This window comes from Kogia breviceps, chromosome X, assembly GCF_026419965.1.
Source record: "Kogia breviceps isolate mKogBre1 chromosome X, mKogBre1 haplotype 1, whole genome shotgun sequence".
In the NCBI taxonomy this organism is placed as follows: domain Eukaryota; kingdom Metazoa; phylum Chordata; class Mammalia; order Artiodactyla; family Physeteridae; genus Kogia; species Kogia breviceps.
This window is the reverse complement of record NC_081330.1, coordinates 19,640,645-19,653,899: the sequence shown is the minus strand read 5'-3', so window position 1 is coordinate 19,653,899 and position 13,255 is coordinate 19,640,645. Positions and strand designations below refer to the sequence as shown.

The 13,255-nt window shown below is 45.3% G+C and overlaps 1 protein-coding gene across 1 annotated transcript in view; it reads right to left on the bottom strand.

Annotated features, from left to right (window-relative positions):
• Positions 1–7,403: 7,403 nt before the first annotated feature.
• ZDHHC9 (zinc finger DHHC-type palmitoyltransferase 9) overlaps positions 7,404–13,255 on the bottom strand; it is a 32,446-nt gene continuing 26,594 nt past the window's right edge. The window contains exons 10-11 of the mRNA XM_067022934.1: positions 12,945–13,041; positions 7,404–8,940 (exon numbers count right to left, since the gene is read on the bottom strand). Coding sequence (XP_066879035.1) covers positions 8,824–8,940; positions 12,945–13,041 — 214 coding nt within the window. The 3' untranslated portion in view covers positions 7,404–8,823. The remainder of the gene's footprint in view (positions 8,941–12,944; positions 13,042–13,255) is intronic.

The following is a 13,255-nucleotide window of genomic DNA, read 5'->3' as shown; positions in this document are numbered from 1 at the left end:
CTTAGCGAGGGGCCAGTGAAGAGGGGCAATGAGGAGATGTAGACTACAGGCCAGGGCCTGAGGGCGAGGAAGGCAGTGCCTCTGTAGGTCTGCAGCGCAAAGCCTGCAGCCCCTTGTCCAGGCAGGGCTGCTGGAAGCTCCTGTCCAGCCCCACGGACATCTAGAAGATGCCAAGTGGCGCCCTGAGCCCAGCAAACCAAGGGCTGGTGTCCGTGAGGCTGAGTCTTCACAGCTGGAGACCCTACACCCCCAACCCGAGCCTCGGATGTCAGAGGCCCAGGGAGCCGTAGCCTCTAGCTCCCCTTGGAAGATCGGGGGAGGGCTGGTCCAAGAGGGCAATGGGGCTCTTCCTGTGCCCTTGGGACTTTCCAGTAAGTGGAGGCTCCTCTAGGGCAGGAAGGTGAAGGCTGGCAGTTAGGAGCTCTGGCCAACCTGAGTTCAAGTCTTGGCTCTGTCACTCACTAGCTGGGTCACTTTGGACAAGCCGCTTAACCTCCCTGAGCCTCACTTTCCACATCAGTACAGTGGGGATAATAGTATAGTACTAGCCTCATGGGGTTGTTACACAGATTGAATGAACTGGTGTATGTAGAATACTTAGCACAGTGTCCAGCACAAAATTCACGCTCAATGAATGATAACAAGTCGCCACCCTGCAACCTCCATTTCACTCCCTTCAAGGCTAGTCTCACCTTGGACCCCTAGCTAGTGTAGTGACCCAGAGCAAAGGCTTTGGCATCCTAAAGTGTCTTCAAATCCTGGCTCCACCACTTACTAGTTAGTTACAGAATTTGAGGTAATTACATACACATATATTTCTTTCCTGTAAAGTAAGAATAATCTATATTGCGATATATAAATATATCAAGTGAACACATTGCACACCTTAAACTTACACAATGTTATGTGTTAATTATATCTCAATTTTAAAATAATTTAAAATAAATAAAAATTAAACAAAAAAGAATAGTGAGCTAATAATACCTACCTCTTGGGGTTATCAGATAAATAAATGAGATAGCGTATAAAGTTTCTGGCACATAGTGACAATAAATGCTGGGATTTTTTTGAACTTTTTTGTAACCTCCAAGGTACTGAGCTCAAGAATGGGCACAGAGGCCATGCTGACATGTGCTTGTCTGCAGACTAACTGCTGTAGCTCAGAGACATGCGATATCAAAGCTCCCAGAGGGTGCTAAGATTCAGGGTAGAGGGTGCCAGCTGTGGCGTCCGGAGAGGCTGGCGATGGGGAGACAGCCCACCTGAGGGCCTGGGACAGCCCTAGCTCTGCCCAGCCTACAGTACGATGATCAGCCCTGGGTATCAGACTTATTTTAGGCAATTCCGCTGCACATCCATGGGCTGCTAGAAGGAAGAGGATAAAGGCCAGATTCAAAAAGAAAAAGTGTAGAGTCCAGCCAGCTCCTCTCCAGTTCAGGATTAGAGATGCCTCCCCAGCCCATCAGGGGAAGCAGTTGGGGGTATCAGCACATTCTAGCTAAACCATCGTCCCTGCCTGTCACTCCTTGCCTTTATTTCCCCAGGTAGGTCCTGATCAGCTCCCTCCCTCCCCCCCCCCCACAAAAAACGGCCATTGCCTCCACAAATTCCCTCTCCTGCTCCTGCCCGAACTCTAGAGCAGCATGGTCTGCCTCTCTCATAGAAACCCCGCCCAGGATTTTCACAGAAGTGGAGGCCTCAGTGGGGCCATTAGAGACCAAGGGCATTAAAACAAAAGCTAAAAGAGGTTTGTAAAGGGGAAAATGGGCACTGATCACGGTAGTCTCAGTGAGGTTCAACACCTTCCCCCCTCCCAAGTCAGGAAATTCAGGATGAGGTATGAGGTTTCCCAGCTGGGGAAAAGAAGTGGCTCTCCCACCTCTCCTTCACAATAGAGGCTACCTTGGCTTCTCATACAACGTCGGCCACATTCTATATTATTCAGCCAACAACACAATCAAGTGGGAAGGAACTGCCTCCCCTCTAGACCCAGCCAACATTCCTCCTCCAGGAAGGTCCTAAATAAACGGAATTCTATAGCACTTGATATGTAGGCTTCACCTTTTCCTAGAACTTCACAGTTACCAATACAGCATTTGTATACCATTGCCTCTGGGACCTGCCAGGGATAGCGTCAGAGAGAGCCCAGGGCAATGGCCTTACAAAGGGACAGGCGATTTGACTGTGGGAACTCGGGCAAGGCAACTTCCTGACTTTCTGTGCTAAAGAAACCCTACCATCAGTTCAACCTAAGTGCAGGGGTCTGTAGAGAGATTTAAGAGATTTAAGTCTAAAACAAAAACCCAACAACTACCCCCATATCAGTCTGACTATATATAGTCAGCCCTCTGCATGCCTAAAAGGGAGAGATCGTTGGTAAAATTCATCCAAAATGGCAAAAAAAAAAAAATCCTAAAATTATTGCTGTTTCTCAACTCACAAGAAAATGGGGTCAGCGATGCAATTTCTCCTAAAGTTAACCCTAGCACATGGTCAGTTTTCAACAAGTATTTATTGAATGGTAAATGAAGGAAAGGCTCATTTCATTCAAGTGACACTTGGAATTATTCAAACTCCTTTCTCTGTCTACACCTGCTCGACTGAGGGGCAGGGGGTTACGCCAGAAAACTCTCTGGACTGGGAGTGAGGACATGTGGATTCTGGCGTCTGCTTTGCCAGTAACTGTCCATGCATCCTCAGCTAAGTCACAGCACCTAATTCTCCGACGAGAGAGGGAGGAAGAGCAAGCACAAGCGGCGTGGGCTGCATGATCAGCGTCTGCCTTTCGGGGCTGCCATGGGCAGAGGCCAGGTTTTATGGCAACCGTGTGTCTAATCTGGGGCACAGAGCTAGCACCCACTTGGCCAAGTTGGAACAGTCAGAAGCTGAATATGGGCAGCGGCTGGCAGAAAAGGCAGTGGGGGGAGGGGCTTGAAGAAAGCGAAGGGACGTGGAACTTTAGGGAGGCAATTCTGTGCCGCGCTCCAGAGCTGTAAAACCACTTCTAGATCAAGGCCCCTTCACTTCCTGGCCCATGGTGGAGGGTGAGCTCCAAGCTTTCATTTATTAATTGAGTAGAAAAACCCCTCACGCCGGAAGAAAGATAAAGGACTTGGACGGCCAATTCGCAGAATACAAATAGCAAGAAACATAAAGCAGAGGGGAGGTGTGGAAAATGTTTAACCTCATTATTAACGGAAGAAACAGAAATTAAGAAATGAAGGCGGGCTTTCCTGGTGGCGCAGTGGTTGGGGGTCCGCCTGCCGAGGCAGGGGACGCGGGTTCGTGCCCCGGTCCGGGAAGATCCCACGTGCCGCGGAGCGGCTGGGCCCGTGAGCCGTGGCCGCTGCGCCTGCGCGTCCGGAGCCTGTGCTCCGCAACGGGAGAGGCCGCAACAGTGAGAGGCCCGCGTACCGCAAAAAAAAAAAGAAAAAAGAAAAGAAAAGAAATGAAGCCCGTCAAGATACCAGTTTACAGCTAGCTACTAAATTACCAAATGTTTAAATGAGGTGTGTTGAAGGAGGCTCTCTGATACAAAGCTGGTAGGACAAACTGGGACAGCCTTTCTGTAAAGCAATTTGGCCGTATTTATCAAGAACCTTTAAAAGAGCGCTCCCTTTGACTCAGTAATTCTACCTCTAGGAATCTATCCTAAGGAAATAAGATATGCCCATATATAAGGAAGTTCATCACAGCAGTATTCATAATAATGAAAAATTGGAGACACCTAAATGTCTGACAATAGGGAAAAGGTTATGCACATATTATGGAGTCATTAAGAAGTATTTTCAAATAATTTCTAATGATATGGAAAACACTAAGTAAAAAAAGCAAGATTACAAAACTATATGTATAGTTGAATTCCAGGTATGTTCAAAAATATATATGCACAGAAAAAAGACCAGAAAGAAATACACCAAAACATTAACAGTGATTATTATATTTGGTGATGTGTTTATGAGTGATTTTTCAATCTTCTTACTTTCCTGTACTTTCAAAATTTTCAACATGTGCTACTTTTAAATTTGATGAACAGGTGTTACTTTTAAAATTTAAAAACCACATTAAAAAAAAATAAATAAATAAAAATAAAAAATAAAAACCACATTAAAGGTATAAGGGGATGGGGGGGTGTTTGTTGATTTTCTAAATTTTCCAAATATTTAGAGGTAGAAAGGGACCTTTGAGATAATCTAGTCCAACAGTTCTCAACCCTATCAGCCCCAACCCTCCATTGGTATATACAATATTTTGCAATGTACCCTTTGCCACCCTGAAATGAATTTCATAGTTAATATAAACTGCTTATACACATAATTTCCAGAATAGCAATATAATACACTAACTATAGTATAAAGGAGAAATAAAAGGAAAGTCATTTATAATCAGATAATAGATATTTTAGTACGCAAATACCTGCACAAGACGATACTAAAAGGGCTCCCCTGATGGCGCAGTGGTTGAGAGTCCGCCTGCCAATGCAGGGGACGCGGGTTCGTGCCCCGGTCCGGGAAGATCCCACGTGCCGCGGAGCGGCTGGGCCCGTGAGCCGTGGCCGCTGAGCCTGTGCGTCCAGAGCCTGTGCTCCGCAACGGGAGAGGCCATGGCAGTGAGAGGCCCGCGTACCGAAGGAAAAAAAAAAAAAAAAAAAAACTATACTAAAAGATCTAACAGTCAGATGCTTCCACTTATATATGTAGATTCACTGCGAATGCAGCTGCTACAAAGGAAGACTAAGTATTGGCAACTTAAAAATCCATGAACGGCATTGCTACTGGCGACATCGTTTTCAAAAGTCACAACTCTTGGTAAACTTCTGAATAAAATAAAGTACCATCTTCACTCAATTCACACAATTGTTGCATTACTGGAAATTCAGTGTATGATATTAAAACTATAAAAATATGTTAGTTCCCATTCCCCTTTCATATTTATCCCAAACGTGAAATCCACAATGACTCCCATTTTTGTGAGTTGGGCTTGCATCCTTTAAAACTAACTGATATTTGCAGTTCTAGCCTTTGATACTGTTTCTAAAACCCACGGATGAAGAAGAGCAAGCAATTCCTAGAATGTATTCTCAAAACTGACACAAACGCTCTTTGAAATATTGGAAGTACTGGTCTTCTTTAGTATCACCAAGGCACAAGAGCAAATTATCATTAAAAAAAAAAATTACTGGGGGCTTCCCTGGTGGCGCAGTGGTTGAGAATCCGCCTGCCGATGCAGGGGTCACGGGTTCGTGCCCTGGTCCGGGAGGATCCCACATGCCGCGGAGCGGCTGAGCCCGTGAGCCATGGCCGCTGGGCCTGCGCGTCCGGAGCCTGTGCTCCGCAGCGGGAGAGGCCACAGCAGTGAGAGGCCCGCATACCGAAAAAAAAAAAAAAAAAAAAAAAATTACTGTGATCCCTTGGTGATTTTCCCTAGCCTGGCCCCAAGCCTCAAGGGGTACAAAATGAACTGAGCTAGAAGAAAAGGACTAACAGGGCCAGGCTATGGGGAGAGGGAGGAAGGCTAGGTTGCTAGGTTACCACTTGAGCCAATCCAAGTGGTCCCAGAGGGGTACCAGACACACAGTTCAGGTCCCTCTCTCTGCCCCACTAGGCTGAGGGCCCTCTCAAAGGAAGGGGGTCAAAAGGTGGGGGAGGGGTCCGGTCACGCACGGTAGGCACAAGTAAAGAAATGAGGCAGAAGCACAAAGAAACAGACATCCCTGTATTTCTAAAACCATTCAAGTCTCCTTCATTAATTGGCTTCCCCCCCCACCCCGAAAAGAAGGATTTCTTTATTACGAAACACCAGAGAGTGAAAAACCCAGCACACATACACATTTGTAGGCTCACACAAAAGTGCAGAGATTTACATATTAAATTGCATTTAAGTTAGAAAATAGATTTAAAAACAAAATACTTCTTTTTCCCCCAACAAGGTAAAGAGATTTGGTCAGTAGGAAAAGGGGCCTTAAGGGTAAACGGGGGAAGGTCGGGGCAGGAAGAATGGAGTTTAGCTGCTATAGAATTAGAACCCACTGCTGCCACTGGTGAAAAAAGCAAAGGGGGAGATGGTGTTCTCCACTGTGGCAAGCAGGGCCCCAGGGCCAAAGGGACATGAAAGAAAAAAAAGAGGCCTCGAAGAGCCAAATTCCACCAAGCCCCAGAGGTTTTGGATCCGTGCCAACCATCCCGGGTCTGGGGAAGTGGGGTGCATAGGAAACTTAAGGAATGGGGAGGAAGGGGAGAGGTGGAAAGAATGTCAGCCATTGAAAAGAGCAAACAATTTAAAGCCTATTCCCCTGGGAGGGACTAATTCTTCAATCTCCCCTCTGATCAGAACTCAGACTAGGAACAGTCCCAGCTGGTGCATGGTATGAACGGGACAGATCTTCAGGCCAAGGTCTCAAATGCAGAAGATTTATATAGGAAAAGAACAAGGGCAGGGAGTAGGGAAAAGCAGAAGCTTAAAAAAAAAATCATTTCACACTAATGATAAGGGGTGTCCATTCTGACCCTTCACCTCAGAAAAAGAAAGCTTCTCTAACTGACCCAGGGGTCAACAGAAGAGTGGCTGAGGTAAGTTGAGGGAGGAGAGAGGAGATGGGCTAAGACAGGATGGGTTGCGAACTGACTAAAAATGGGTTCATCGGAGTGGCAGGTTAACTGGAAAAACCTAATATCTTCCCAACTCTCCAGGCTTGGCCTTATTTTGAACTAACTAAAATCTAACTACAAGGACAAAACTGAGAGAGCCCGAAAAAGAATGAGAAAGTAGAGGCAGATAGGACAGGAATCTGAGTCAGTCAGAGTCCCAGTCTGTCTCTCTGTCTCTCTGAGGATTGCTAAACCCAAATCCTGCTACAAGAAAATAGGAAGACGGAGAGAAAAAGCTAGGAGCGGCCAAATTTCATTACTTCTGATTAACCGGGAAGAGGGAGACAAGAATTGCTAAGGAATCTTCAGTACAGACCATTAAAAAAGAAATATATACCATCACTTGTAAAAGATCACTAACAAAATATTTCCAAGGGGAGGCCCTGAGGAGCCTGCTTTAATAACAAAGACTCATTTGCAATTAACAGCATCCATCTGCATAAAAACAATATTCTATTAAAGAACTTGTTCTCTTAATTTAATATAACCCCTGACCCTCCCAATCTTTCTAACACTGTTCATGGCCTTGAAAGGCCTCTTTTCATAGTCCAGAATAAGGTAAACTTCAACCCAGAATGTAGTATAGGTCAATGGAGAGTTTGGGAGCTACCTCTCCAACCCAGGGGCCCCCTGGAAAATGGAAGTATGCGTAGTAACAAGCACCCCCTTCAACCCCCACCCCCCCACCCCCCAAAGATATTCACACCCCCACGGTGGTTCTTGAAATGGAAGGGGGAAGGAGGAGGCAGGCAGTTTGCATTAGACACAGTTTAATCGCCTTCAAATAGATTAAAAGTTCGGTTTACACTCCCCCCCCCTCCCCGGAAGTCATCCAGACAGGACCCTGGCTTAGAAAAACACAGGTGCTCTAGGAAATATAGCCACATATAATACATAAATCTTCTTCCCTGAAATAGAGCAGGTCCTGAGTAGAGCTGACTGGGGGCCACAGCCTACCCCCAGGGTGAAGCGGCTCTGGGACTCTGCCGGTGGAAGTGCTGGAAGAGCGGGGCCTGGAGGAAGCCCCCGGTGTGGTTACCAAGCCCAAGGTGGGCCAAGGCCTTGGAGTGGGTCCCCCAGGAGGGCAGCAGTGCAGGGCTTTCCCTCCTCACTCAGCCGAGGCCTAATGGAAGTACTGGTTATCCTTTTTTTTCCCTTTTTTTTTTCTTTTCTGAGGGGACATAGGGGGAGAGGAGAGGAGAGGAGAGGAGAGCCTCTCTGTGCCTTAGTTTCCCCATTTGTGCATACAGGGCCTCTGCAGGCCTCACACAGGGAGTCTGAGGGGGTAGTGTTTAAGTGAGCACTCGGGCTTCCCTCTGAGGAAAAGGAACCACCAAAGTGCAGACTTTTATTACTGCCGTTCCTGCTCCCAACGGGAACAAGAGTCAAAAGGAAAACAAATTAAAAGGGGCTAACGAGAGAGGAGGAGAGATGAGACAGAGGGGCCGTGCCGTTGGCATCTCATAAGTTCTTACCGAGAACGGCACAGGTATTAAAAAGTTTCTGGGTAGTCTACGAGAAATGTGAATTGTTATCTATACTGCAATTACTTACATATAACTCACTGGAAAAGAGTGGGGCTTGGGTGTTAGAGAGTGGACAGGGGACAAAGGAGAAGCTGCACGAATAAATACAACAAGTGGAAACTGCCTGCCCCGTTCCTGAAAGGATTTGCTGGCAATGTTGGCACTTTGTAGCCAGGAGAATCTCCCAACCCCACTCTCCATCCCCCTCCATTCTGAAGGCCTCAAGAATCCAGTTAGACTTCCCTGGCCAGAGTTCTCTGTGGCCGCCCCTGGACTCATGATGTGCAGCAGCTTGAGAGGAACCTTTACCCCAGAATTGGGCCAGTGACCCCAAGCAGGAGAGCTGGGATCTGGGAAGAGAGGGGAGTCCAAGGAGCCTCTGTGGCTGAGGCCATGGAAAACCAGTGCCAGGCCCCAAGGGACCCATTTGTCCAGTTACCAGAGGTGACTGACATCTTCTGCAACTGCTTGGAGTCCAGAAATTAAAAAAAGCTTGCAGTAAGAGAATGCCAGTTTACAACTGGGTGAAAAAAGACCAAAGAAAAACAGTAACAGGAACAGCTTACTTGCTCTCTGTCTCAGGTTATCTTCTCCCATTAAATCTCTCACAGCCCTAATCATACACAACAAAAGTCTCTTCCATAGATAGGCTACTTCTCAGCTTCAGTGGCCTCCTGTGAGGGCTCTGGGGGCTCTGGGGGTGGCATCTCTTCAGGAGTGCTGGTGTCCTCCAGCATCTCATCGGAGCTTAGATGGTCTGTTGGAGCCTGAGAAGGAAAAGATATCAAATTCAATACAAAGCTCTCCCTCAAAATCCAAATGGAGATAATCCATAGACACTGAACTCTTCCTCTGAACCCATCAACCACACTGATGCTACAGATACGCCGCCACCAACACCAAACTCAGAACCAAGACTAGACTGTCGTCTTCTCAGCAGAAGGCAACTGAAGTTTATTTGAGTTCAATTCTTAACTGTCTGTTGTGGACAGATGTTTCTATTATTATGCATGATAATAATAAAAGGGACCACAAATAATTACACAGACCACCTTCCCTCCTTCACAACAGAATGTTATAACATGCTTGTCTAACAAGGCCTGACACAGTGGTTCTCAGTCTTCTTTCGGCCCTAACACATACCTCCCTAGAACAGTGATTCTAAACCAAAGAGGGTGGTGTGGTAAAATCTTCAGATGGTATATCTGGTTTGAAAATGCCTCCTGAGTGATTCTAAAATACCACCCTTCCCCACATTCAACTGAGAATCACTAACCTATACTGTAATGATTTAAGATCAGACTCATCAGAAAAACAATATTCAAAATGATAGGGGCTTCCCTGGTGGCGCGGTGGTTGAGAGTCCGCCTGCCGATGCAGGGGACGCGGGTTCGTGCCCCAGTCCAGGAGGATCCCATGTGCCGCGGAGCGGCTGGGCCCGTGAGCCATGGCCGCTGGGCCTGCGCGTCCAGAGCCTGTGCTCCGCGGCGGGAGAGGCCACAACAGTGAGAGGCCCGCGTACCGCAAAAAAAAAAAAAAATGATGATAATGATATATAAACATGAGTTTGCTGTACTTCAAAAAAGAAAATTAAAAATTTAAGAAAGGCTAAGTAGAGAACAATTATCTAACTTACAAATAGCATTCACCTAAGAGTAGGATTCAATTTCCTTTTTTTGGCCGTGCTGCGTGGCTTGTGGGATCTTAGTTCCCCAACCAGGGATTGAACCCCGGCCCATGGCAGTGAAAGTGCTAAGTCCTCACCACTGGACCGCCAGGGAATTCCAGGAGAATTTGATTTTAAGAGAAAGTTCAAGTCTACTAAAAATCTATTAGAACTAATAAAGAAAAGTTTAGCAAGGTTTCAGTATACAGAATCAATATACAAAAAGACTAATTGTGGGGCTTCCCTGGTGGCGCAGTGGTTGAGAGTCTGCCTGCCGACGCAGGCGACGCGGGTTCGTGCCCCGGTCCGGGAGGATCCCACGTGCCGCAGAGCGGCTGGGCCCGTGAGCCATGGCCGCTGAGCCTGCGTGTCCGGAGCCTGTGCTCCGTAACGGGAGAGGCCGCAGCAGTGAGAGGCCCGCGTACAGCCAAAAAAAAAAAAAATGTATTTCTATATACTCCCAATGAACAATCCGAAATAATTTCATTCATAATAACATCAAAAAGAATAAAATGCTTATGAATAACTGTAACAAAAGAAGTGTAAAACTTATACTCTGAAAACTACAAAACATTGTTGAAAGAAATTTCAAAAGACCTAAATAAATGAAAAGACAGCCCATGTGTTAATGGCTCAGGAGACTTAATCTTGTTAGGATGATAATACTCCCCCAATTGATCTATAGATTCAATGCAATTCCCATCAAAATTCCACCTGGCATCTTTGCAGAAATTGACAAGCTGAATCTAGGATTCATATGGAAATACAAGGGACCACAGCCAAAACAACTGAATAAAGAATAAATTTGGAGGACTCACACCTCCTAATTTCAAAACTTACTACAATGCTACAGCAACCCAGACAGTGTGATACTGGAATTAAGAATAAACTTATTGGGGCTGCCCTGGTGGCGCAGTGGTTAAGAATCCGCCTGCCAATGCAGGGGACACAAGTTCAAGCCCTGGTACGGGAAGATCCCACATACTGCAGAGCAACGAAGCCCGTGCACCACAACTACTGAAGCCCGCGCGCCTAGAGCCCGTGCTCCGCAACAAGAGAAGCCACCGCAATGAGAAGCCCACACATCGCAACGGAGAGTAGCCCCTGCTCGCCGCAACTAGAGAAAGCCCATGCACAGCAACGAAGAACCAATGCAGCCAAAAATAAATAAATAAATAAATAAAACTTTAAAAAAGAATTTGAACCCTCTACCTCACACAATATATAAAACTTAACTCAAAATGGATCAAAGACCTAAATTTAAGAGCTAAAACTCTAAAACTCTTAGAAGAAAATAGGATAAATCTTCATGCCCTTGGATTAGGCAATGATTTCTTAGATCTGACAACAAAAGCACAAGCAACAACAACAACAACAAAACAGGCAAATTAGGCTACATCAAAATGGAAATCTTTTTTTTTTTTTTGGCCGCACCACGCAGCATGTGGGAACTTAGCTCCCCAACCACGGAGGGAACCCGTGCCCCCTGCAGTGGAAGCTCAGAGTCTTAACCACTGGACCACCAGGGAAGTCCCAAAATTGAAATCTTTTGTGCTCGAAAGGATACCATCAAGAAAATGAAAATACAATATACAGAATGGGAGAATATTTGCAAATCATTTCTCTGATAAGGGACTTACATACAGAATTAAGAACTCTTACAACTCAACAATAAAAAAAAACCCAAACAACCCAATTTAAAAATTGACTAAGGATCTGAATAGACACTTCTCCAAATAAGATACAGAAATGGCCAATAAAATCATGAAAAGATGCTCGACATCATTATTCATCAGGGAGATGCAAATCAAGATTACAGTGAGATACGACTTCACACACACTAGGATGGATGGCTAGAATCAAACTGCTGGATGATAATAACAAGTGTTGCCCAGGATATGGAGAAATTGGAACCCTCATATGTGACTGGTGGGGATGAAAAATGGTACAGCCACTTTGGAAAACAGTACAGCAGTTCCTCAAAAGGTTAAACATAAAGTTACTATATGACCCAGCAATTTCAATTCCATGTACATAGCCAAGAGAAAGGAAAACATATGTCCATGTAAAAACTTGCATACTCATGTTCATTACAGCATTATTCATAATAACCAAAAGGTGGAAACAACCTAAATGTCTATCAATTGATGAATGGATAAATAAAATATAGTCTATCTATATAACAGAATATTATTCAGCCATATAAAGGAAAGTACTGCTACATGCTACAACATAGATGAACCTTGAAAATACAAGGCTAAATGAAAGAAGCCAGTCACAAAAGACCACATATGATTCTATTTATATGAAATGTACAGAAGAAGCCTACAGCAAGAGAAAGTAGATTAACAGTTCCCTAGGGATGGGGCTGAGGGAACTGGGGGGAAAAGGAGAGTGACTGCTAATGGGTACAGGGGTTTTTTTTTTGGGGGGGGCAATGAAAATGTTTTAAAATGGATTGTTGTGATGATAGCACAATTCTGTGAACATATTACAAACCAGTGACTCCTACATTTTAAACAGGTATTTTATGGTATCTGAATTATAGCTCAACAGAACTATTACAAAAAAAGAAAGTTCAACTAATAACTTTCTAGGAACATACTTTATTAAAGCATATGTGATCAGTATAACCGGGAGAGTTTCCACATCTGCATATTCCAGTGAGGAAGCCTCCTTCTACCAAGGTAACCACACCACTAACTCCAACCCACCCCCCTGACCCCTGTCATTGCTCCTATAGCATTTTATGCTTCCCTCATCAAGGCACTTTTCACTACATGGACTAAATAACCTGTTTTCTCTCGTCCCCACTAGACAATAAGCTCCATAAGAGCAGACGCATCGCGTGACTTGTTCACTGGTGTATCCCTAGCACCTAGCACATTGGCTGGCAAAGAATGTTGAAGCAATGACTAGATCTTAATCTATGTCAAGGGCACAAAGATCGTAAGGCAATGTCAGGGCAGAAGCAGAGACAGGGAAGCTGGAGTGATTGGACACAAAATTGCCTAATTATATCTCTAAGGTGTAAATTTAGTCTACACCCTCTATCCCCAACTCAGTCTCGGAGTCTAAAAGCCTTACAAAGTCAGGAACACTTACTGGGCTCTGAGGCAAGAGGCTGGTACTGGCCTCTTGAGTACTGGGAGGTCGACTTCCACTTTCCTCCAGTGGCAAAATACCCCTTCGATCCAGCACACTGAAGGAGACAGGAGAGTTAACAAAGCACTTTGCATCCACCTCTCCAGCCACTCACCCCACTGAATCTTCCTGGAAAATATAAACCTGCCCTTTGGCAGTCTAGTCTGATCCTAGCACACAACTCCTACCTTCCATTCACTTTTTCTTCCACACACCAGGGAATACCACATTAACAAGGGAAAAAACAGATAAAATAAGAATGAAAGGTCATC